The sequence below is a fragment of the Strongylocentrotus purpuratus genome, unplaced genomic scaffold, assembly GCF_000002235.5.
Source record: "Strongylocentrotus purpuratus isolate Spur 01 unplaced genomic scaffold, Spur_5.0 spur5_scaffold_4, whole genome shotgun sequence".
Taxonomy (NCBI): domain Eukaryota; kingdom Metazoa; phylum Echinodermata; class Echinoidea; order Camarodonta; family Strongylocentrotidae; genus Strongylocentrotus; species Strongylocentrotus purpuratus.
The window spans coordinates 26,398,030-26,424,634 of record NW_022145610.1 but is presented as its reverse complement, the minus strand read 5'-3'; the positions used below and the strand labels follow the sequence as shown (position 1 = coordinate 26,424,634).

The window sequence follows — 26,605 nt, the reverse complement described above, 5'->3', positions numbered from 1 at the left end:
GAAGGGGGGCGGGATTGGGAAGTCCTGAAAAGGACTGTCAGTAATCTTTCTTTCTTGAGTGTGTGTGTGTAGTCCTGAAAAGGACTGTTGGTAATCTTTCTTGAGCTTATAGTTCTAAGCAGCACTATAGCGCTGGTTGGAGAGGATGGGTAGTAGGAGGGGCTAGACGTTTCGAACATGGTGCAACCGTCTCCTCCTCGGCATCTGTCTGTCTCGAAAGACAATAGAATATTGCGCTATACTAGTCAGTTCAGTTTCTTGGTGTGCAGCTCCTGCTGTGACTGAACAGTCCAATCCTAGAGAGGCAGGTCCTGTTGCAGTTGCTGCAGATAAAAGTCATTTGTGGCTGGCTGTGCTGTTGAAGCCGTAGCTAGCTGCTGTCTTTGTTGTCTTTTCTCCTCTCACTGTTCTACTCTCCTCTGATCACTCCTCTGTATACCCGTCTTCACAATGCGTCTCCATGCAGGGCTTGATTTCACTGGCCTTTATATCCCTCTTGCACACATCCTTAAAGCGAAGGACAGGTCTTCCAACAGCAACAGCCCTAGTCCTGGTCACTAATTTTCTGTACATTATGTCTTTTGGGATGCAGCCGTCTTCCACTCGACTGACATGACCAAGCCATCTCAGTCTTCGTTGTGATAGAACAGCATAGATGTTCATCATGCCTCCTTTCTTGAGGACATCCTTGTTTGGAATGTGGTCCTGCCATTTGATGTCTAGGATTCGCCTCAGGCAGCGGAGATGGAAAACTTTCAGACGTTTCGAACATGGTGCAACCGCAAACCTACTGTATATCTACATCACCATGCAAGCATATACTTATAAGCAGTATAAATATTAATGTAATATAATTGATTCCTCTTCCCCTTTACCTTCACACAACTCATCCAGTTTCAAAGAAGACTTCCACCACCAAGGTGGAGGCACGCCTGAACACTACGGCACCGATCAGAGCGCCATCTACCCCTCCTCCTCCTCTGGGTACGACACCACCGACCCACGCTGGAGGAGAGATCAGGGCTACTATGACGGTATGAATGCATCAGACAGGGCAACCTATGACGGCAGTCAGTACTACAATCAAGATCAATCGTGGCAGCATGAGGAGCCGCAACAAAGTTCTTGTAAGCTATCAACTCACATATTATTCTCATTATATAAGCTTAAAATAATGATTAAGCGTTATGTGGATTAGAACTTCAGTCTAAGTTAGATTGTGAATTCTGGATTTTATTTGATAGATCTAGGAGATGAAGCATATCTGCAAAATGAAATCTTACTTGTAGATAGGGAGATGCATCAGAAAAATTCAATCACAACGATCCAATCATTAGAATTTAATCACATCTTTAATGCTTGTGTATCATATATTTTTGTATTTATTTGTCTCCACAAAATTTCAATTTTATTAAAGATTCTTCCTAAAATTGTGACTTTTGTTCTGCACAAAGGTAGTTGCTTAAGATGGAAGTTCCATACAGGATAAAGAACTATTCAGTTTTTCATACACTTTCTCTGAAAATGGATGATAGGAGTTAAATTAATTAGTCAATATACTGGTACTGGTTTAAAAAGAAATCACATTATTAACAAATAATGTACAAAATTTGAAACAAAAAACACTGAACAAAAACAGAGACTTTACTGTCAGGCTTGCATTGGAATAATAGCTAAGTTTCACTTTGTTTATGAAGCTAATAATTGATTCAATGCATGCCAGCAGTAAAGTCTCTGTTTTTGGTCAGTGATTTTGTTTCTAAGTATGTAAATTATTTGTAAATATTGTGATTTTCTTTTTCTTTTTAATTAAAATTTTTTTTTATTTTTTTAATATATCGTTTAACTGAAAGTTTTGACTAGCGGTTAAACGTAATTGGAAATATCCATGATGTTACAACACTAACTTCTACCACCCTCTCATTTCAGTCACACCCCCTCCACCGGAGAGGCGTACTCCGGTCAAGCACCCCCTACCCCACGTAATAGCCAGGTTCAGCCCTGGTGGTCAGCTCATCAAGGTCTTGCCCAACGTGCCAGCTGATGGCATGCCAGCTTTGGTGGAGGTTCACAATTTAGAGGTCAGTTAGGCGTACAAAAAAAGAATGTGTATTGCCCTTTGCAAGTTTTTTAGAAAAAAAATGTTTAATGAATAAAAGAAATATGTATTTAAGCATTCAAAACTGAGAAATATCAGCCCAAAAGGGAGGGGAAAAAAGAAGGAAAAAAAGAAGGAAAAAATTAATATAAAAAAAAGATTTCTGACGAACCGACCCATGTTTTGGCACCAAACGGCAATATATAACGTCTTTTTTTTTAACCCTTACTGTACTGGGGGGGGACCTGGGAGGCCCCCCCTTGACTTTTTCGGAGATCGCGCCGCAACCACTTGGAATTTTGAATTGTCATTTCATGACTTTTTTCCCTCAAGTCTTGCGCACATTTTGATACCATTTTCGTCAAAATCGGATATACCTGTAAGGTGTTACATAACAATTAGTATGCGCATGTCCTCAAAAAAGTGCCATAATTGCATATATTCATGTACAAGCAGAAATGTGAAGATATGAATTGATATCAAATTGCTTTTATATGTTTCTCAGAGTAACTTGATGTATTCTAGAACATAAGAATACATTAGAAATAAAACAATAGATATAATAAGAAATAAAAAACAATAAAATACATAAGAAAATAAATAGTTGAAAATTGCATCAAATTTGCATAAATTATCATTATTAATGACATCAAATAACTATTTTGTGTTAGAAAAGAAGTTTCATATGAATAACCAGTCTCAACATTCAAAAAGTGGAGTCTGACAATTTTTGTTATGATTCTAGTTCCCTAAATATAGTTCCAGATTTGATATTCATGAATGCGTAATTTGCGTATTCATAATTTATGCAAATTAACCTATGCATTTTCAAATATCATAAAAATAGTGAAACCTTATGAATTTGAGATGAAGGAAACATTTATTCAATACATTTTCAAGATTCTTCACAAGTCTGCAGACAAATATGTAGTGTTTTCTGTAAAATGCATAAAGTTAGCATTTTGCATAATTAATTAGGCTATAACGAAAAAAATTGCATATTAGGAAAAAACTAATTATACCATCTTGTTCCTTACGTAAATATCTACAAATATGCAAATTTTCGTGTTCATCGGACATTCGACGGCCGAGATCATGGGGGGGGGGGGGGGGGGCTCCCAGTCAGAGGGTGCTCAAAATAGCCCAGTACAGTAAGGGTTAAGGGCCTGATTGTTCTTTTCTACCACATCGTAAGCATATAGTGCAGGGGTGAAATGTTTTCAAGTTGTGTGTTTCTGGGTAAAATAATCTCCTTTTGAATCCACATATATTCAGTGGTCGTAATAATGACTAATTTCAAGCTTTTCCTTCAACGTACTAATATGTGCTCACTTTTTAGAATGTTGAAAGACATATTTTTAGGAAGTGTGCAAAATTAATTTACCAATTAATTGAAATGAACTGAAAGAGGGGTATAAGAAACCATTCAAGAAAGTAACCAATATGTATTGATACATTCATACATATTAGATGGATGTAATAAAATTGTGAGTTTCATTTTTCTTTCCTCTATAGACAATGATTGAGCATTGCGATGAAGTTGCAGAATACAAAGGCTATCCTGGTCCGTTGATCAAGTAAGTAAGATCTGGGCCCCATGTCACAAAACTTGTCATCAGTGACAAACAACATATTTTGTTATAAGCTACTTAGATCCTTGCTTCTGATTGGTTATCAGCAGATTTGTCACTGATTTTTGTCATTTGCCATTGAAAAAATGCTTTGTGAAACAGGTCCCTGATTTGCTCTCCCCCTTTTGTAATTCATGTAGTTTACATTGATTTATTCTTATGAACTTTTTTATAAATTCATGTGCATCTGCAGGGAAATTCTAGATAATTGAAATGGACTTAGCATCAGTACTTGACTTCCAGGTAAATCCTGATTGCTCTGTATCAACTTGTTTTTCGTATGAGGTCATACAAGCTTATCAGGATAACACTACCGCCCTGTCAATCAATTCCATACAAAGGGTTTAAGTCCATCACAATTGGGCCAATGGAAGTTGTATATAACCTACATTTAAACCTACCTATGTAGAGTTGTTGTGGTCGAGTGGATACGTCACTAGACTGTCGATCACAAGGTCCGCAGTTCGAGTCCGGCCATGGCACTAATGTCCTTTGGCAAGACATTGGTCTACATTTGCCACACTCAACCCAGGTAATGGAAATGGGTACCTGGTAGGAATGAATTCCTTGAAATGCTGGAGCGCCGTAATGGCAGCCATGCTAAACCCAGGGTAATAATCAAGAGCGCCAGGAGTGTCAAGTTTGACAGATATGAGCGCTTTACAAGAGCCCAATATCATTATTATTATCTATTTATAAAGTATTGCCTTGAAGCATTGAAAGAAGTACACACTAACAGTATTATATCGCATAGTCTGACATGCATCTGAACAATTTGTTATTGAATTATTTTCTCTAGGGGAGAGACACACAAGAATGATGTCCTGCATTTTGCTTCCGCCCAAGCCACGGAGTGCAGAAAGAGCACAGACCTTTCAGATAAAGAATCGGCAGCCCTACTCTGGGACCTGCTTGTGTTGCTTTGTCGTCAAAATGGGGTAAGTTAGGATTTGCAAAATGTTAACCTAAACTTAAAGGCATCCTTTAACAATGTTAAATCTGAGATGCATGGCCCTACGTGTTATCAGTTTCTGTGATATGGTGTAATATCGAAGCCCTAAAAAAATTGCCCTTCAAAATGATCATGAAGTGCCTCAACAAAGTAAAAAACCTGAGTGACCGGTTTTACCTTACTCATTTCCCCAATACACTGTAGTATTATAAAAGCTGTTAGGAAAACGAAAAATGAAATTTCTATATCCAATCATAAATATCTTGATAATCAGACATGCAATCAACTTGTAAAAGTCATGGGATTCCTGACTGAACTAAAGGTTTATAATTATCATTGTAGCATGAGCTAATCCAGGATTTTGTTTCAGAATCTGAGGCAATGTTACCGAGTCACTTTAAGAGATTAAGTTTTCTTCTCCCCCCTCAGACCGTTGTCGAGACGGACATTTCAGATCTTCTTCTCAAGGACCACCCGATGACAAGCAGGGAACCATCGTCTTCAGAAGAAGGGACGGCGGACGGAGAAGCAACGCAGGACGGAGCTGATATATCTGACGTGCTCTCTCTGCTGCCCAAGTCTAATGATGCCCAGGACGCGGTAAAGCAGACTCATAGGTTTAGAGAGCTACTCCTGTTTGGTAGGAAGAAGGTAAGTTACATAATACAGTCAAACCTGCTTAAGTGACCACCTGTCTACAAATATCAAATTTTTGTTTCCCTTCAAAATGGTTTCTCATTGAAACATGTACCAAAGGAACCTGTCTACAAAGACCACCTGTCTACTAAGACCACTTTTTGTGTTTCCCTTGGGCGGTCGCTATAGACAGGTTTCACTGTAAAAGGAAAAAGACAAGGAAAAAAGATAATGCAAGAGCAAAAGAAATGCTCTACCGGTGATTTGTAGAGAGTGTTTGTAGAATACATTGGTAAATTATTTGTAAAACAATTATAAAAGAGAATGATAAATCATACAGAAAATATCTGTGTCAACAAGTTTATCTAAATCAGACATGTTGTCAATGTGTGTATTATTATAAACTTTTCTGAAAATGGAATGGAAAAAAGGAAGATGTGTCTGTCTTTGTTCTTTTATCTTTCTGTCTGCGTGCCAATGTGTCTCCTCTGTCAGTCTTTTTTTTTCTTTCTCTCTCTTTCTCTTTGTGTCTACCTGCCTGTCTTTTTGTCTGTCAGTTTTTCCTGTCTGTTTCTATGTCTGTATGTGTGTTAGTCTGTCTGTCTGCCTGTGTGCCTGTCTATCTGTTTGTCTGTCTCTTCTCTTTTCTGTCGCTCTCCCTGTGTGACTCGTAACTTCCATATGTCCACCTCTTCCCTCCTATTCTCAACGACTCTCATTTGTTGTCCTGTTATCGCTTTTTTCTGTCTCTTTTTTAAGTTTACAATATTCAGTTGTATTCTATATCTTGTGTAATTTCAGGAAGCACTGGAGTGGGCCATGAAGAGAGGTCTTTGGGGTCACGCACTTCTCCTAGCCAGTAAGATGGACAACAGGACACATGCCAGTGTCATGACAAGGTAATGAGCTCGAGGGGGGGGGGGGGGTTCACAAAGTCATCAGTGACAAATGACAGTTTTTGTTATAGGCTACTGAAATCCTTGCCTCTGATCGGTTATTAGCAGATTTTTCACTGATTTTTGTCATTTGTCATTGAAAAAATGCTTTGTGAAACGAGTCCAAGTTATGTGATATGTGCAAGTCTTGTGGGAGTCAGTGTGGCATTAAAGCCTGTCTGCACTAGTTTGGCCAGGAAGGATATCTCATCAAATCAGCTCTCAGTTAACATAAGAAAAAGGGGACCATGGGGGGCCAACGGTCACCGATTAGGCATGGTTTGCTATATAGAGGGCGCAAGAAGCTATAAGTAGTGCAGTGTGGCTTTAACATCCATCATATTGCTTAGAGTTAATGTCTATCTGGCTGTGAGCAGATGGTACACATTTTCTCTATGATGAATGTCAAACGCTATTAATATTTGAACTTCAAGTTCAGAGCAAACACTACATAAACTTACCCTTAAAGTCTAACTTAAGACCCAAACACACCTCAACCTTCGCCATTTATCTTTGAAACAATAAAAGCTGAAGCAAATGCTACCAGAGCAGCTTGGATCACCTTGTAATCAAAGTTTGAAAATTACTTGATCACTCTTCAGTTAATTGAAAATGGGTGATTACTTATTTCCTAGGGATTTGACAATTGTCTTGTGCTGATTGCACCCGTTATGTTTGTATACAAGAAATAGTTCATGAACTATGACTTTATGAACCTCTTTTCATCTGCAACTCTCATTTAAGTTACATTCTCATAACGTTTGTTGCTCAGTGTTGTTGACTGCTCTAGAACCTGTTACCAGGGCCCCGTCTTACAAAGAGTTGCGATTGATCCAAATCAACCGCAAGTCCTCTAATCAATCGCAAGTTTGCAGTCTCCTATCTCTTATGTACATACTTGCGATTTGATATCAACTCTTTGTAATACGGGCCCCAGTTCTAAACAAACATATTCTGTGCCTACATTCTCATCTAATTTTGTGATTTAAAAACGTAATTGTAATTTAAGTTGTTGGTATCTTTTCTCGTCATTCAGGTTTGCCAACAGTCTTCCAATGAACGATCCTCTGCAGACCTTGTACCAGCTGATGTCAGATCGACAACCTGCTGCCGTCACCGTGAGTATAGTCATGTGCTAGAGGGTCTAAACTAAAGAAGGGGAAAGAGAAGGAATATAGAGGGGAAAGGGGATGAAAGATTAACTATGAAGAGGCAAAGAATTGTGTTACAAGTATTTAGCATTAAATAAAGAAAAGTAGGGCGTGGTGGTACTAGTTTGGATGAATTTGTTACTAAAGCAGTACTCCTTTCTCCAATTACAGAGCAAGAAGAGGCCGAAGGTTGTATATGAATGTGTTTTGACAGGAGAATAATTTGTAAAGCATGGGAGTTAGTCAACTATTTTGGAATGTTCTTTCAATCTGTTCTGATATGATATTACATTTTTTATTTGATTAGAAAACTAAATTCACAGTTATATATTATAACGATGTGTGATTCAACGAGGAAGTATCAAATCAACAAGTGTGAAAAGTATAGGATAAGATAAGACAGCATTGTTGTCAATGTTTGGATTGTTTATGTTGACTTGTTTGTACTGGTTTATTTGTTGTTGTTTTTATTCAATATGTGATTGTTTATCATTGTATTTTGTTTGTTATAGCGCTAAGGGGAGCCTTCCAAAGTTGCGACTGTGTCGCGACGCGTCGGGGCGCAGAGCAGGATATGAGAACAAAGGAGGCGCCTTTATGCGCCCATTAGCGCCTTTTTGCGTCGGATAGGAGAGGACTTCAGTTGGTTGCCAGCTCATTAAAATCTGGCTATTGTTTGGAGTCTCATTGTTACGAAATTACCCCGCTGGGGCGCGCCCCGGTGAAGCACTTGACATTTGTGAATGGGAGCTTAAACTTTGAATAGCTTTCGCGCCCTTTCGCGCCCGGTCCGGCGCATTAGTTATTCATGTAGTGCCCGCTTGTGTGTCGCTCTCGTCTTGCGAGATTTGACTCTGAAAAGCATTACTTTGGCTACTGATTTGTTTTAATATTATTTTACGTACATGAGAGAGTTACCAGGAAATGATGTTTGAAATTTCACCCCGAACATATCTCAAGAAGAAATTAGTTTATCATTCTGTGTCAAAGAATTTTATCGAATATTTCTTTGCGACGAAGGGGGGGGGGGGGGTTACATCCGCTGCCAGTTTTAGATCTAGGTCATTGTTAAGAATAACTAAAATACGTATATATAGTGCTGAATAGGGGCCACGTGTTATCGAAAGAGCGTAGTGCGTTCTAGAACATATACAAGCCATGGCAATTCGTTGAATTGCTTCTCGTAACAGAACTGTCTCACTGTCTAAATAAGGATCCATCCGGGGGATCCATCATGCACGTGTTGGTATCAAGTAGTAAACGGAATTAATAATGATTGCGTTGTTTTGGGACATTTTTTTTCGGGGGGGGGGGGGGGGCAGGGTAGCCCTTATTCTTCTTCTACTGGGTCATCAAGAAACACAAATAGTGTTGAAATTTTCCGCAATCCCTTTAGCGCCGAGGGTAGAAAAGCCTTTAGAAAAGTCAGCTGGACAATAGCAATTTAATGTTGGTCAAACAATCAGCGAGAAATACTGGGCAAACAGATATTAGCCCACGTCTTCAATATAACCAGGGAATCCCGATATAACTAAGCACATGCTCACAATATGAATATCAAATCTGGCTATTGTTTGGAGACTCATTGTTACTGTCTGGTAAAGGGGTACTTTTCACGCACCAAAGTCCGGCTCGTCTAGTACACACAAATCCGGCCCGTATTGACTTTACACACCGGACTTAGGGGACTGTTTTCAAAAGGAGGGAAAATGCATATGCGTACCCTACATAACACTCATTCGGGGGGGGGGGGGGGGGGGGGGGGAGGGGTGCGCTTAAAGGCGAAGCGCTTTTTGTGAATTGTGAATTTGTGAATTTGAAAAGCTTTCGCGCCCGTTCCTACGCATTAGTTATTCATGTAATCCCCGCGTGTGTGTCCGCTCTCGTCTTGAAAGATTTGACTCTAAAATTTTCACTTTGGCTACTGATATGTTTTATTATTATTTTACGTACAAGACATTGATTTAGATTGTTGTTCTGATTGTTATTTTCCTCCCAAATATCGAAGTTGTGTAGGCGTTGACGTTTTTATGATTGTTCATTTCTGTTCATTAATGTGTTCACTACTTGTATTATATTAATTTCTTCACGAACAAAACAAAAACGATATGTATAATTGTATTCCTTCTGTATGTTTTGACACATTATTTGTTTCATATTACATTTATTTTGTTCTGTCATCCGATCAAAATAGGTCATATATCTATATCATCACTCTGTTCTTTCTCATGCAAGATCGATTTAAAGAATAGAAACGTAGGTTCTCTAAATCTTCGCAAAATCAGCTATTGTATTTAAATACCCGTGATTTAAAAATGATACTTATAATCAAAGAGATTGAAAGATTCTGCTTGAAATAAGATTATAGGGCGTTTATAAATATGTCATACAAAACAAACAAACATCTGCAAATTAAAGATATTACACAAATGATAGTCCTATTGTCGGGAGCCTGCATCATCAAAACGTTTCGGTAGATTGAACAATTCGAAATCGCCTATCTGTTCCAAACACGAAATTCGATCGAATATTTCTTCGCGAAGAAACTTTATTGGTGGTGTCATTTGTCTTAACAATTTGTTATCTTCAATGTTCGTGACGTTTTGACGTTTCATATTTGTTAGCTAGCGCTAGTAAAGTCTTTTGTTTTAACGTGCACTGTATATAGTTATAAGGCCTGAACACGTCATGTTCACATTGGGTGTTATATAGCATACGGATATTATAGTACATGTAACTTTTAAAAGCACTTTGTTTTTGCAACGCAATGACAAAAGACAGCTCTTTGAGCAGCTAATAGTTGTTGCGCCCATTGTTCCGCTCATAGGCGGCTATTCCCAATTACCGGGCATTATTTGTTATTGTATCATTAGTTAAGTTTATTAATCTATTCATGTTTTCTATTTATTTATTTAGTTTTGGGGAGGGGGGATGTCGTATTACGAATTCATGACCCTTATACATAATGACCATGTTCTCAAATTACGAATAGCGGTCTTCATGAATAGTTGTCCAATGAATTAGCGGTCCTTATAACTAGCGAGCGGAGCCCTCCTGATTGACCTCTGCCATTTTGGTCCGGCCGTTCACTTCGCCGCCCCCCTCTCTCACACACACACACATATGTGTAGCTAAACAAGAATCTATAGCAAGTCGGACAATTATAGCGATCAAACAATAGTCGCGTGAAATCCTGCCACGGCATTCTATGTTTTTACCTTTAGAGCGAACTTTTCTTTTGTATTCGCTCCATAGAACTCTACTTTATCTTACAGCGAGGTGAAATGAAAAGAGCGTCATCATGAGTAGATCTATTGTTTGATGTTATCCTTCTTCTCCCTAGTTAAGCCAAACCTTCAATTTAGGCCTATCCATAAAAGGTAGCTTCCTGTACCATTCGCTTTTTTTTTCCTGACTGCTATATGAAGCATGTGTATGCTATGAATTAGGCAAACAGGGGACCGGCGGGTTTAAGATCCTCTCCGAACGAAATGTAATGTTGAGTTATGCCTTACAATAGCATATCGACTTGGTTTCTAACCAGGGAGCTCCCGGTTACGAGCTGCTCTGCTCTACCACTGGGCTATAGCGCCTCCCTCCTTTTAAAAAGATCGTTTAAAATTTGCCGGTTTTTTTTTTTAGAATAAGAATCAAAACATGTTTGGTATGTTTTTTGTATCTGTGCATTAAGATTTCAAAATTTCACTTTCGCCACTTAATTATTAAAATCTACGAATAAATGATTCGAATGTTGTGTCGAATGATTAATTATCATCATGAACTGATTAATGTTTTGTATTGCATTTCCAATTGCTGCTCAACTTTATCACCATCAGGCTACACTTTTTTGTTTACATCTTCATGACACACATGTTTTATAATCTCGATATAGTTCCCGGACTCTTTTTTTTTATTTATTCCACTTTTAAAAAGAGCTATGGAATTATTATGATTTAAAACGCCTTTTGGACGGGCAATTTTCGAAGGCATATCTCGGGCGTGAAATCCTGCCACGGCATTTTATGTTTTTTTTTTCCCTGAGGCCACTTAACAAAATATACATGTTTAGCGTCCCCGCCTGCTTCCTTTTTGGGGGCCGCCTCCTATTTTTTATTTTGGGGGAAATAATATGAAAAACAATACTAAAATGGATCTATTACTGATTTTTTTAAAAAGTTAAAAGATGTTGGCGGCCATTTTGAAAAATAGCCCGACTGTCAGGGAAAATGTACCGAGCGGCCATTTTGAGCGGCCATTTTGAAAGAAAAAGAAAAGAAAAGAGAGGGCCTCCTCCTTCCTAGTTTTCGAAAAAACAGGACACTAATAAAAAAAAAAAACTTTTATTTGGCCTTAGAGCGAACTTTTCTTTTGTATTCGCTCCGTAAAACTCTACTTTATCAAACAGCGAGGTGAAATGAAAAGAGCGTCATCTTGAGTAAATCGTTTGTTTGATGTTATCCTTCTTATCCCTAATAAGCAAACCTTCAATTTATTAGAACCAAGTCATGGGAGGAGAAAAAAAAAGGATTAGACTGACAAAATATAAATTCTTCCAAGCTCAGGCTGTGGCGATGTGCAACGCGTAGCGTGAATATGAATGACGAGAGAGAAAGATAATTCCTTTGTCCATTTTACGACGCTAGAATCATATCGCGATGTGGGAATTATACAAATATGTTGATAATCATTCAAATTACAAACATACACAAGCGACCCAAACAGTAATCAATTTGCCGACTATAACCGCATACATGTAGTCATTCACATCATTCGTCTTTTATTTTTTGTTGTTGGGGACAATTAAGCTCGCAATTAAACAACCATTAATCGTACATAGTCATCTTTATTTCACATTTCATACAGTCGTCACAAAAATTAAAAGGAGGCGTATTAAACCCAACAAAAATAAATCATAATGTATTCTGATCAAGATGAACGAGTGTGTTGATTGCCCCCCAAAACAAAGACGATCCCACCAGAGAAGTTTATGCTGTGCTGTAGTAATGTACATCGCAAAGCTTCGCCACAATGATTGGAAAGGTAATACCCCGCCCGTTACGACGCAAAACGGCGCGAGAAGAATAGATCGCGACGCGAGAAGAATACATCATTTTTTTTTACAAACAATGGAAAGTTTATCAGAACGAAAACCGGAGGAGGGGAAGACAGGCTTTGGCCGACAAATACTTTCTGTATATCAAGTTTAAGCTGTACCGCGCATCACGAGCGAGAACAATGACGGGAGAGATAATCTTCCATCGCCTGGTGGGGCGCAAAAGGGCGCAAGAAGAATAGAGCGGGTTTATACTAACAATAGACGGTTTCTTTTCATATGCAAGAATCAGGTGAGGGTGACTATTGCGCCCCTTCGCGCCCCTTTGCGCCTCAATGCGTCTCTTGGGACGCCACTGTTCTATTCATCGCGCCCCGACGCATCCGGGCACAGTCGCAACTTTGGAAGGCTCCCCTAAGAGACTTTGGTGTTAAGCGCTTTTAATATATTAGCACCATTTTTATTATTATTATTTGTTTTGTATTCTACAACTCTTCTTCCCCTCAGAGCTGTAACGATGAAAAGTGGGGTGACTGGCGCCCTCACTTGGCCATGGTGATGTCCAACCTGAGCAGCAGCGCTGAAGTGGGCTTCAAGAGCGTTGTGACTTTGGGAGATTCCTTATGTAAGTTCATTTTTTTTCTTCATGCATATATATAACACCAAATATCTGGCAGACATGTCTTGTTTTTCTCCTCTGTCTATCCTGCATATTATCATTAAAGAGAAGGTTGAGTTCTGGGGAGAGGTGAACAATATTTTGTGAGGGTTATCATTGTACTACGCAAGTGTGGAAGAACATCAGATAAAAAATGTTCCCTGAAAAGCATGGCTCTTCAAATGCATTAATATTCTAAATATGGCATGTGACATCATAAAAATTGGGACAGATTTATGTTCGTGTAGTCCCATATACATCTTTCTGTGTACAGTGCTTGTAACCTTACCAAGACAATCCCAAATTTCTAATCATTTTGATGAATCCAGAACCTTTTTTGATCAATTCTACGTTGCTTTCACAATGCAATTGCATGACCAGAACTCAACTTTATCATTAATAGCTCAGTATATTCATAACTGAAGTAGAAACTGGAACCCTTTTGAATTGATCCATAGGACATTAATTTGTTCGGATAAAGACCTCTGGAATAGCTTGACAGAGCCATGTTGTTGTCAATGTCATAATAATTTTGTTGAATTTCTATCTTAGAGCTACAGTGAAATATCTCCCTTTATATTTTTCAAATAGAAACCCTGCATTGCTTACCATGTGTGAGGACTCCTTTTCCAATCCACTAACAAAGGATGCTAGTATACTTTGATTTTGTTCATCATGACATTATAATTATGTCTTTAAAAAGTACAAAGATAATATGTAAAGTTTAATTATCTAGTGTGGAGTTTACTTGTGCCGTTAATAGCCTTCAACATAAATGCATGTAACACTATTCAACAATACAACCAAAAATCGCTACATCCAATTTTACTGTGTGTATTAAAAATCAATTTGACAGCATCGAGAGGTCTGCTTCATGCGTCTCAGTTCTGCTACCTGATGGCTCAGATAGGCTTTGGTATCTACAGCAAGAAGACCACCAAGATTGTGCTTCTCGGATCAAGTCACAAGTAAGTCAATCCCATGCATTCATTAGATTAACATACCTGCCAACCCTTCAAATAATCCAGAATATTCAGATTTTCTGGATTTTTAGGACCTGAAAATTCAAAAATATCGATTGTTGGGGTTGTTGTTGTGTGCTGAAGCCAAATTAAGCTTGTTTTATCATGTGCCGCGATTTGGGAGTTCACGTATTGCATGCCTTGAATGGCTGCATGATCAAGCAGCGAATTTGTATTCGCATTTTGGTACAGATTTACCGCGTATTGCCAGTTACAGTGCCGTTGGAAGTGCGATTTCTTATTTTCAAAGGTATGGATTAAGTGCATGTGTAGAAGTCTTGTTATGTTATTTGCTGAGATCCAGAAGGCTGTGAACTCTGTGATGGTGGCTGTGAATTAATGCCCTTCTGGCTCTCAGCAGATGATATCAGGCACATTGTATATTTTACATTTTATGTTTCGAGTGGTAACTTGATACTTGATGAGGTAATCCTTGAAGCAGCTTTTCCAAGCTATACTGGGATGGGATGTGACCTGACAGCAGGTGAAGGTGCAGACATGCAAAGCAGAGTTGATCCAAAGGAAAAATAGTAGTACTTTTCTTTAAAATGATGAGTGGTAATGTCAATTGTAATTTGTAAGTTGGTTGATTGACCTTGGGGCTTGTACTATGATCTGTTGATTGACCCAATTAATGACATTAATGATATACACCAATCTTGGATGAGGATTAAGTAAGAAACTCTGAGACCTGTCACATTCATTTGAATGCTGCTTATTTTATTTTATTTTTTCTTTTCTTTCTTTTTATTTTTTATTGTAATCAGATGATTGCTTCAACTTGAAATCTCTTTTGGGAAATCAGAATTGAGCTTGCTGCTTTAATTTTCTTTAACGTGCAGTAAGATTTTTACTTGGTTTATAAGGTTTGCCCAATGTTTGTAGAAAACTGATCATTGAAACCCTTGTAAACTCTTTTGGTATCTGTATACTCTGTAGTACCATTGTCATTACTCTATAGAACACATGTCAATTAATAAAATGTAAGCTGTATCTTTTTTTAATTGCATCTCTTTTGATTGTATACAGCCTGCCTTTCAACAAGTTCTCGACCAACTCGGCCATCCAACTGACAGAGATCTATGAATACGCTCAGATGCTGGCAAACAAGCATTATCTCATTCCAAACTTCCAGGCTTACAAATTCATCTATGCCTGCAGGCTCGCTGACTTCGGCTTTACATCACAGGTAAAGGGATAAATGCAAGATTTTAGTGACAGTGTGATGTAATGTGATATATTTACTTGCAGATGGAAATATGTGCTGGAACATTTTAGATTGACAGGCAAAAAAAATGGATGTCTTCATTCAAAGGAATTATGATCAAGTACTTGAGTATGCATCAATGCATATTAAGCACACACACACAAAATATATAGCAAAAGAAATCCAAAGGAAATAAAAATGCTGAGTAGAAATAGCGTGGAATAAACGGCAATAAGAAAAAAAAGAGAAAGAGAGAATTCTGTGAGACCCAAAACTTTCCTGCTTTCTTAGATGTGTACATTCTTTTTGCTTTTCCAACAGGCATTGAGGTACTGTGAGACAATTGCAAACACAATCCAGTGCTCTCCTAACTACTACAACAGTACACTTGTGAGCCAAGTGTGCCAGGTAAGACCACACCTTGTTTCATTCCAAAGTATAAGAATGCAGTGGTGGTGAGAATGGTGGTGATGATGATGGCTGTGAGGATGATAGTAGGGATGATGATGATTGCTGTGAGGATGATGGTGGTGGTGGTGATGATGATGTTGATGATGACGACAACGACGACGACGGTGGTGGTGATGGTGGTGTTAATGATGAAGATGATGAAGGTTGACGGCAGTGATGTCAAGGTGACAATTATTCATGTACCACCCATTCCGACTCACTTATTTAATCATGCACTCGACATGTTATCATGATTACGACGACGACAATGACGATGATGAGGATGATGTTTCCCAGTCAGCCTATTTTTTACACCATTCACAATACAGACATGAATGTGCAGTGAAATCTTGGTGTACAGCATTCAAAACGAGTTCTGCACAAAAGAGCATTATTTCAAGATTCATTCCTGAGTCATGGCATAAAAGTCAAATTTTACTAATAAATGTATCAGAAACTTGTACATCAAGCTTTTCTTACTGGCTAAACAAATGATTATCTTCTCCCTTTTACTTCATCCCACCCTCAGTTGTCAAACAGGTTAAAACACCATGATCCCGAGTTCCATGACATGAGGGAAATCACTGAGCCTCAATGGATTGTTCCACTAGAGAATATATTCCTGCAGATAAATGTGAGTAGCAATTTTCTTTCTTTGTTTTATCCATGTATATTTTGTACAATTTGTTGTTTGTAATTGTCTTTATCTTCTACAAAGTGTGTCAGTTGAAATGCTTTTCCTTATGTCTTTTGTTTGTTGATATATTTTGACATTTAACTGATGGTTAAGACATCTGTTAGGTAGCCTTTGATCATTTGGGGTACAGTTTTGAGCTATGCCAGAAACAAAATCTTCTTTCCTTTAAACTATGTAAATATTCTTTCAAGATGGGATGGTTGTATCATAGTCACTCATTCTTCAAGATTTTCTCTCTCTGCCTTATTTTGTGAACAGGAGGGACAATTAAAACCACCCTCGTCATCCGGCACCCCCATGCCGTGGGTGGAATCATCCTCTAACCTGAGCACACTGGGTGCGGAGAGCACAGACGGGACAGTCCAAGCCATGGGTGAAGGGGTGTCAACGTACCAGTATGATGGATACCAGCAAGACCAGGCTGGAGGAGGTCAAGGATACGAAGGTCAAGGATATGAAGGTCAAGATGACCAACAACAAGGTTTGTGAGAAACAAATGTGATTATTATATATCGGGCAATATGTCAGTCTAGATTGATTCATTTGACCTGATTCACATGTGATTTGTAGTCAATGTTGACAAATTCACCTCAAAGTTTTACTTTTGTGAATGAAGGAATCAATATGTACATTTATACAAGTTATTTAATTGTGATTTACAATCCTTGAGCAGTATAGCATCAACTTTCAATAAGTTATTGTAACTGGGTTTAAGTCATTTTCATGAAGTGAAATTGACTTTTATATTGATTACTTTTGTATATTTTATACTCAATGCGAAGGATGTGATCCTTTGAACAATGTTGATGTCTTTAATATGGCAGCTTTGCTAACCCTAACATTGACAATTGCTCAATAAGAAAGTTGCCATTATATAATATAACCCCCCCCCCCCCCCTCCCCTTCCCCTCAATGTCAGTGTTTGTATCTGTTTTATGGTTTTATGTATTTGGATTACTCACACATTTTTCAAGATCCATGTTTCAAACTCATTGATTAATTTCATGGTATTCATCCCTTATTGCAGTCAACCAATACCAGGACCAGCAAACCGACCAGCAACAAGTGCCCTTCTATGACTACAACCAACAACAGCAGCTACAACAACAACAACAACAATACCAACAACAACAACAACAACAACAAGATGGTACACAACCTACTGGCCAACAGCAGCAGCAGCAGCAGCAAAATCCATATTACCAACATGAGAATTACCAGCCTTACAACAACCAGCCCATCAGGTACGAGTAATTTCGACTTTAAAAACTGTGCAGTGAGATATTTGACTTCATCTGAAGATGTTTGAAGGAGAACTATTCTATTACTGTGCCTACAACCTACAACTTGGCTTGCATGAAGTGTTATGAAAAGGGGAATCTGAAAGTGAAGATGGTTTGCTGTTGGGTTGCACTATACAAATCCTTGGACTGATGTCAAAGTTTAAGATAAATTCATAACTTAATCTCAGTAACTTTGATTCATGAGTATGCTGCTTTGTGTCAGAGGAGACTCTGCATGCTACTTGTAGTGGCAACAATCTTAGTTTTCATATTATGCAGCTGTGGGAATTAATATAGTATTAATGACTGCTTTGAGAGAAATAGTTGTTTTTATACGCTCAAGGGAAGGTTAGAATTGTGCTATTACCCGAGGCGTGCCGAGGGGAATAGCCCAATTGTAACCTTCCCGAGAGCGTATAAAAACAACTATTTCTCAAATATTAAAGCAGTCATTAATACTTTTATATGCCGAAAAAAAATAGACTAAAAAATAAAAAATAAAAGATACTTTTTTTTTGTCGAAGATGAGATTCGAACTCTTGCGTACATTAAGTGATGTATCTAAAACCAACGCCTTATACCACTCGGCCATCGCACGCTGTTACCATGCTTGGTAGTTTTGTACAGTATATACATTAAAATGGATTGAAACCGGCTTCGCGTGATGAATGCTTCGCAAAAGCTCCATTAAACGGACCCTTCTTTTACTTTTGCAATGCATATTGGCACGAACTTAGATCAAGATCTATCGGCAGATGTTGTTTTTTTGTTTTTGGAACTTTATTTTCGTATTCATGTCAACAATGCAAGATAAAATTGTCCGTAAGATCGATCGAGATTCAATTGTATTGAAATTACCGACCAATTCTTCGCACACATACGGTATCCTCGATCGCTCAAACCATTTTTTAACATGTAAACCTATGGGGTAACCATGGAGACTGAACTATTTTCCCAATAACCATGGTTATTGGAAAAATAGGTCTGTTTTTACAGGAACAGTTAAAGTTTATGAATGCAATTTCGACCAATCAGATTGCTGGATTACTTAAGTGAGGTATATAATTCCTTTTATGATAGCAATATGGTAGGAATAGTACAAAATTGAAGATGATTAAGTGATTGAGTATTGCACATTGAGTTTTGTAATACAGGGCCCTCAGGGAGAACAGTATTAATACTGATGAGTCCCATCTGGGTAAACAAGACATCATTATTAGTAGTAGTAGTAGTAGTATTGTTGTTGATATTTGAATTATTCGAAATTATTACTAGTATTATTATAGTTGGTGTTGTTATTGTTACTATTATTATTATTATCCACCCATAAGACAAGTAAATGTGTTGTGACACATTTGTTATCTTTATGTTGTTTTTATCTTCCATTGCACTCTGCAGTAGCAACTTTGCACCTAATCAGGATCCTGGGGCATCGATGGGAAGTAACATCTCAGAGTACAGCACAACAACGAACGCTTCAGAGACAGAGGGAGACTCGACTGAGTTTGAACAAAGTGGTGCATCACAGTTTGATTTCAACAGCTACAATAAGATGGTATGAACATTCTTTGTGTTTTTTCAGAAGTATTAGAACCATTCCAGTAAATTCTGTGATTAATACAGATCATACATAACAATATAAACCTAAACAATTTGCTGGAACACAATATAATGATATAAGCATAGTGCACCTTCAAACCTTTATACTGTAAAACAAAAAATCACAAAGGATGCCAAGTATGCCAAATTTTAGTAACTTTGTGTGTTGGAACAAATGAGTAAGTTGTCCGTCACTACATCTCAGAGAAATTTGTTAACATTGTTAACCGATGAATTTTTAAATCAATTATTTGAATTTATTGCATTTATCTTTTTGTCACAACAACAGCAGCAGCAGCAGAATAATAGGAGCAGGACCAACACCCTTAGCTCCATGGCTGGTCCCCCATCCCCTCAGAAGACCCTGACCCCACCGGACTCGCCCAACTCCTTCAACGACCCCAGACACAGGGCCAGGACCAGGACCACGTCAGGAGGGTCTAACGTATCGGCTGCTAGTCAGAAGGGGAAGCAGCAGCAGCAGCAGCCTGAACCTAAGGCACAGAATAATAAACCCAAACCAAAGGTAGGATAACCATCTAAAAACTTGACAAAGTGGTTTACTGTTGTTTGTATTTGTAAGTGTTTGTTTGTTTGTTGTCGTCTTTGTTTTGTATTGATATTGTTCAATTGTTTTGTTCTGTATCGGTTTTGTTTCTTTTTTTATTTTGTTTTAGATTAAAGTGCATGAATTATACACCTCCATATCTTTCGTGAAGTTTTATCCAGGCAGATCAGGGCCCCGTTTCACAAAGCCTTTTTTCAATGACAAATGACAAAAATCAGTGACAAATCTGCTTATGACCAATCAGAAGCAAGGATTTCAGTAGCTTTTAACAAAAACTGTCATTTGTCACTGATGACAAGTTTTGTGAAACTGGGCCCTGTACTCATTCACACATTCATGTTTAGGAAGATTCATCTCCATTTGTGAATTTGTGAATTGTGTAGTAGAATTATTCAGTAGAATCATTTAAATTGTAGGAATGCTGTAGAAAATGCTTGTTGCCAATGCCTAGTTTGACATAAACTTTGTATCCTGCTTTCATCTTGTTTGTATGTTTCATCTTGTATGTGAATATAAATTGTTTGATAAAATTATCTTGCATGAAGGGATGTTTTAGAAAAATGCTTGTGGGTGAGGCCTTTTGAGATAAAAACATGTGTTCTGAAAATATTTTAGGGTGCTTTTATGAAATGTTTAAAATCTTGTTATCAATGAGTGACATAAATGTGTTATTAAGAAATGTATGCATTAGAGGAACATAGAAAAGCACTTGCTATCAATCAATCAATAATTTCAAGTTGTAGGCTCATTAGTTCATAATTTGGGGACATTTTAGAGGTTTAGAGAAATGCAAAATAGGAATAGAATTAGCATAGCTATGACATATTAATCAGCACATTTGACAAACATGAAAACATAGGGCAAGTGAAAGTATTAAAAAATAAAATGTTATGCTCTTTCATCCACCACTGCAGATTAAATAAGTATGATATTCAATGTGGATGAAATACCATAAGTGTTTCGATAAGTAATGTGTAATTTAACCTCAATATAATAGTCTTCACAGGGCGGCTGGCTACGTTGGTTCAACAAAAAGCTGGGCGGCTCCAACATCCATCTTCCAGATGACACAAAGAAAACGGTGAGTTGATATATCTTGTTTAGTCATTCAAACTGGCATACATGTATGATGATGATGATGATGACTCACAGCATTTACATGGATAATGGCACCATTACATGTTTCCATTTAAAACAAAGCTGCCGATCATTCGCTTTCTCGCCTTTTTTTTTTTTAGACCACTTTTTTTTTCATTGAGTGGTCTTTCTTTACAAGCATTTATACTTTTTGTCATAGTGTTGTGTATCAAGTACATTTGATAGAAATGTTTACAAAGTATAATTTGTCTTTTCTACATATAAATATCACATATGTATTTCTTCTACTTGCATTGTATTAGAAGGAAAAAAAAGAATTCCACAACAATTGGTTTGGGCTATTTTGCATCTTCAGCTACTTAGAAGACATGGAACAGAGGAGGGGGGGGGGGAATGAAATTTTATATATACTGTATTACACCTTTTCATCATTAGGTGATAGTCTGTACCTTTCAAGAAGAAGAAAAGTATTATTAAAATTCAGAACTCTTTTTGAGGTAAATTTCTCTACCCTCCATGTAACTTTACTGATATTTTGTCTTGATATTTAATTTTAACTACCATAAGTAAGGTCTAGTTACAACTAATCACACTTAACGAACCCCTACTCCACAGATCGAATGGGACCCGGTCAAGAAGACGTGGGTCAACAAGGGAGAAGAAGATGCGGACGAGGCAGACAGCGGACCCCCACCTCCACCTCCCTCTGATCTAGAAATCTCTGGCTCTGCCCCTCCCTCTGCTAATCCTTCATCTACCATGCAGCCTCCTGGGTCTACCCCTGGGCTTGGGGGAGGGATGGGCTCCACAGCAGCACCCCCTCCTGCTGGAGCCAACAAATTCTCACGCAAGTTTGGTGAGTTGTGATCCATGTTCTGTGTTTCTTTCCGTAAAGATTAATCCGTAGTTCTAAATGTTTCTCACAACTCTATGAGGGGTTGAATCGGAACTCAGGTTTCTAGTAAAATTCCATGTGGTTAAGTACTGATGCAAGAATGAAAATGACGTATAAATTATGATAAGTAATGAATAAGATGGAACTCTCAGACTTACAACTACTAATAATTGATGATCCCATGAATCAAACACAGCTGCAATACAAATCTACTAAAAACAAGGTACATAATATTGTTCCAATTTTTAAGTAAGGAAGGAATATGATGTTTATTTTGCTCCCTTTTATTTAATATTATCATATGAAATAAACGGGAGAGTTACGATGATATCTTATGTCAAAACCTCCACTACATGTTCTGACTGTACTGCCATCTACACAGCAGATACCTGCTGATCTCTGAAAGAAGAACAAAATGAAGAAAAGCCAAAATGATTAGTATTTTTTATAGTACTTCAGATTTTAAGAACAATGAGTGGGCTTATTGTATTATAATGACTGTGTCACATCTCTGTATTTGTTTAGGTGCTGGTAACTATGTGGACATTCTAAACCAGGGCAAAGGTACTTCATCACTTGCCAAGACAGGAGGAGACACAAGCAGTCTATTCCAGACCCTACCAGCACCCATCAATGCCGCACCTGTCAATTTCTTCATCCCAGACTCATGTAAGTCAGCCTAAAAGTATCAACTCGTAGGGGGTCAAAGTTTTCTTAGGCGAGGCGTCAAAAATATCGATACCAGCAGGCTGCCGCCTCACGTATTGGCGCATCGAGGCTGCAAATACGGCCGAAGCCTGGCTGGGGCAATTATTTTTCTTTTGTTAGCCCAGCCGGCTTGCGCCAGGCTGGGATCTGAGGCTCGGTTTCCATTCGAAAGGCGGCAGCTGGCGTATGCTTTTGAACGCCATTTCCTACCGCCAGCGGTAGCCGGCTGAGCTAATTTAAAAAATGCAGCCAGGACGCACAAGTGCAGTTAGCTGCCGCTGGCTGGTATATTTATTTTTGACGCCTCGCCTTATTTTCTACTCCTTTATAATCTATACAACAACAAAAAAATTATTAAAGGGAACAATGTAAACAAAAATAGTGACTGTATATCTTACACTGCATTGCCAATTTAGAGACTTTACTGATTTATTGCAATTGAATTTCTCTTCATCGAAAACAATACAATGTACTGCATTGGAAACAGACTCAAAATTCTCTGTGATTTTTGCTCTTTCTGCAAGTGTATAATAAATAATTTGTAGTATTCTGGATCAAAAGATAATGCAAGAACATTACTAAAAGGAGACTCTGTACTAAATATGGGTTAAAGGGTAAAGGTGAATGTCCTTTCTCTACTGTTGTTTTTTTGGGGAGGGGGGACTGGTTGCTTGAGCCAAACATCCAGCTTTTAGAATTAGAATGCCTAATAAATGGCGCTATTTAAAACTGATGTCATTCTCAGAAAGGAATTCTTATAATTAGCTAGCTTGTAGGTAGTTTAATGTAATTTTTTTTTTTTTTTTTTTTTGGGGGGGGGGGGGTATTAAATGAAAAGTAACACTACTTGCGCAAAATTAATGTGTTCAACATTGAGTTGCGTTTGTTTCGTATCATGAGTTTCAATTTTCGCATTACACAATCAGGACTCAGATTTATCAGTTTCATGACTTGTGATTGCCTTTTTGTGGCAAAAATTCACTAAATATTGATTTCCCTTTATTAATTCTTTTATTCAGCTGCATCAGAAGACACCCAGACCTCCAACCAGGAAGGCGATCCTCAAGTTGGCAACCCAGGGTCACGACCCCACAGTCCACATCGTGGGCTAGGAGTAGGAGCAGTGCAACAGAGTAGTGAAAACGTAAGTTACCTGTGCATTTGAATGTGCTATAGATGCCTCTTGTCAACATTCATGCAGTGTACCACATATTACTGAATTGCATTGTAGAGATTTTCAAGATAAGCCAAGAATGAATGAAAATGCTTTCAATGTGCACTTTTCAAAGACGATGATTGAACCATTCATAAACCTATTTTATGATGAGATCATTTTGTGATTCTGAAGCCCATGCAGATATTTTGGATGGTATAGATATTTCTTTGCTGGCAAATTTGATTTTACTATGCATGTACTTGTATTGAAGTCTGTATTTACCTGTTGGATATAATCAAAATTTAAAAAGTATAAATTTCTCTGTTTGTAGGCTTGCTTCAGACTTCAGTTATATCATGATTTCAACTTGGCTTCTGAAAATCTCTGCAATTACATGAAGGGGTTAAATGGTTTTTGTGTCGCTTGTTAGATGTCCACAATCACTGCTGCATTATGATGAGATCTTGAAATGGATGTTAATCTAGTAAAAACAATGATTTCTTTTATTTAAATCATCATTTTTTTTTACTTGTTTTTACTGTATGTTGATTACATTTGAAAATCTGGCATTTTCTTGAGTTTTGCGAAGGTCAAAGTAAATTCCTCTTGTTAAAATTGTTGTCAAGTTTTAGATTTGTGCGGTACATTTGTGTAATCCACACCCAATATACCTTTATTTTATCAATATATGTCTTTTACCAATTTACAAGTGTATCTCCTAGTGAAATTGTGCTAATAATAAGAATAATACACACCATTTTATGCCTGGATGTGCATTATGATTTCATGATTATTTAGCATGTAATGTTATTATATTCCTCATGATTTAATTAAGCTTTTGGTGGTGGTCTGCTAGCACAATCATTGATTTTGTGCATGTGTGCTTGACTTGCTTTTCAACATCTACAAAAGTATTCATAGAAAAATAGAAAAGATAATGAATCACCCGACAATGTCCTTCAACTATGAATGATGTTTGCTTCAGTTTAGACTCCAAAACAAGTTTAGAATCAAATACAATTTTTTTTTTCTTTTTTTTTTCGTTCAGCCAGTATTTTTAAAGTAATTTTAAAGTTATTCCACTTCACCAAGTGTGAAAGGAAGAACCTAATCACTTGAACATGGACACAACATACTCAGTCTAATTAGATTCAATTAAATGTTAAAGCTGTAACAATAAATAATGTTTGGGAGTAATCTTAGTTCATTAAAGTCGAGAATAAAGATTAATGTTTAGTTATTTGAGGAGGAGGGGGGCATGCTGCGATTCTATATTTTTATGTTGCAACAATTGAAAAATAGTATTTGCTACGTTCTAAAATCGTTCATGTCCTCAGATTTTGTTTGTAGTTTTTTCATCACATCATCATTTATGACATTGCTCGAAATATTAGAATTTTACTTTGCTTTGATCAGTCAATACTTATGGTCCTCATTATTTTATTTCTAAATTAAGATAGGCCAAGGAGTGGGGGGTTTGGGGTCTTGTGTTATAAAGAAATACATAATCTGATGTTAGGTACCTGAAATATGAAGAATTAACATTCGCAAATATCAGAATAACATGGATTCTTGTTACATAGTCATGAGGAATGATTAAGCTACTCACTCCCTCTGCAAGTGAGCATGAATCGACATGAACCCTTTTGGCCGTCTCAATAAAATACCCTGGTTGCTTTTTTACTTCCTGAACAGCTTTCTCGCACTAGTTCGATGAGCGATCTCTCCAATGAGGTCAGTCAGCATATGGCCCATCAGGTATACGCTTGATCAACCCCTTTAAAGACACGCGCCATATTCTATGTTTGCTCTGTTCCCTCTGTTGTAGCGCTTCGTTGTGCAGTTGATTAGCGAGTAGTGCGTAGCCCCTTTTTATAGTATGCATGAAGGCTTTTTCTGACACGATGTGTTACACTGCCGCTGCCTCAAAATGAAAACTGTTTTACGTGTAAATGAGTGGCAAGCGAGGTTGGAGAAAAAAAATATCTGCGCATAACAAAGGATACTATGAATAATACCATCCTGTATAAGAATTAAAAAAGACAGAAATGTGACACACAAGAATTATGTCAGTTTAGCTTGTCCAGGCTGTTAACACTGTGGTATATAGGAATGAGGCTAAAGTGGTGCGTAGCCCCTTTCCATTGTGTTGCTAAAACTTGTTTGTTATAGAGAGTATCCCGAGGAGATACGCACTTCGGATGAGCTCTGCAGGGCGTAATGCTACAGCAGTGGGAACAGTGCTTGCTTTTAGGTTAGCAGGATGTCTGCTGCGCATTATTAACATCCATGCTTTTAATGTATTCACTCACCTATTATTTATCTTCTCACTTGAGCCTTTTAAAAGGTCTACTGTGACTTGCTCAGAGGGCCAGAGGAGAATTGTTTACTAACCCATGACTCTCTATTATTTTGTTCATCGTGTTGACATTTAAAACAGTGCTTGTAGCTGCATTTGATGTTTGTATTCCAATCATGATCCTCCATTTCATGCATGCCAAGTGTATTTAAACCTCCTCATTTCCTCCCTCCAGCATATATATGAAACGTTTTGCTGCATTTGTATTGTCATCTATGTTACCTGTATATACATTATATATATATATTCATACACTGCTATTTGTATATTGATACCTGATTGTTGATGTTCATATGTAATTTAGATATTTATGTATTCACGCTCATATATTATTTTCTTTGTTATTTCAGTCTTTTTATTTCAGCGGTAGACTTGTGTGTTAACATTCAAATACTTCTACTAACATACACGTATATCTTACAAGTATATGTTTTAACAGTAACATCTGA

General features: G+C 37.7%; 1 protein-coding gene across 6 annotated transcripts in view; it reads left to right on the top strand.

Moving 5' to 3' along the window:
- Positions 1-26,605, top strand: part of LOC100888527 (protein transport protein Sec16A) — a 43,377-nt gene that overhangs the window by 10,342 nt on the left and 6,430 nt on the right. For 3 of the 6 annotated variants that reach the window (XM_030998062.1, XM_030998060.1, XM_030998059.1), the window contains exons 7-27: positions 895-1,127; positions 1,930-2,081; positions 3,614-3,675; positions 4,529-4,667; positions 5,111-5,332; positions 6,119-6,216; positions 7,289-7,370; positions 12,964-13,081; positions 13,971-14,082; positions 15,166-15,325; positions 15,665-15,751; positions 16,323-16,427; positions 16,749-16,971; positions 17,515-17,734; positions 19,172-19,328; positions 19,662-19,898; positions 20,938-21,021; positions 21,654-21,894; positions 22,459-22,602; positions 23,661-23,785; positions 25,493-25,555. In XM_030998062.1, the coding sequence (XP_030853922.1) occupies positions 895-1,127; positions 1,930-2,081; positions 3,614-3,675; positions 4,529-4,667; positions 5,111-5,332; positions 6,119-6,216; positions 7,289-7,370; positions 12,964-13,081; positions 13,971-14,082; positions 15,166-15,325; positions 15,665-15,751; positions 16,323-16,427; positions 16,749-16,971; positions 17,515-17,734; positions 19,172-19,328; positions 19,662-19,898; positions 20,938-21,021; positions 21,654-21,894; positions 22,459-22,602; positions 23,661-23,785; positions 25,493-25,555 (3,064 nt within the window). The remainder of the gene's footprint in view (positions 1-894; positions 1,128-1,929; positions 2,082-3,613; positions 3,676-4,528; positions 4,668-5,110; positions 5,333-6,118; positions 6,217-7,288; positions 7,371-12,963; positions 13,082-13,970; positions 14,083-15,165; positions 15,326-15,664; positions 15,752-16,322; positions 16,428-16,748; positions 16,972-17,514; positions 17,735-19,171; positions 19,329-19,661; positions 19,899-20,937; positions 21,022-21,653; positions 21,895-22,458; positions 22,603-23,660; positions 23,786-25,492; positions 25,556-26,605) is intronic. The other 3 variants (XM_030998061.1, XM_030998063.1, XM_030998064.1) reach the window with 3 other exon arrangements.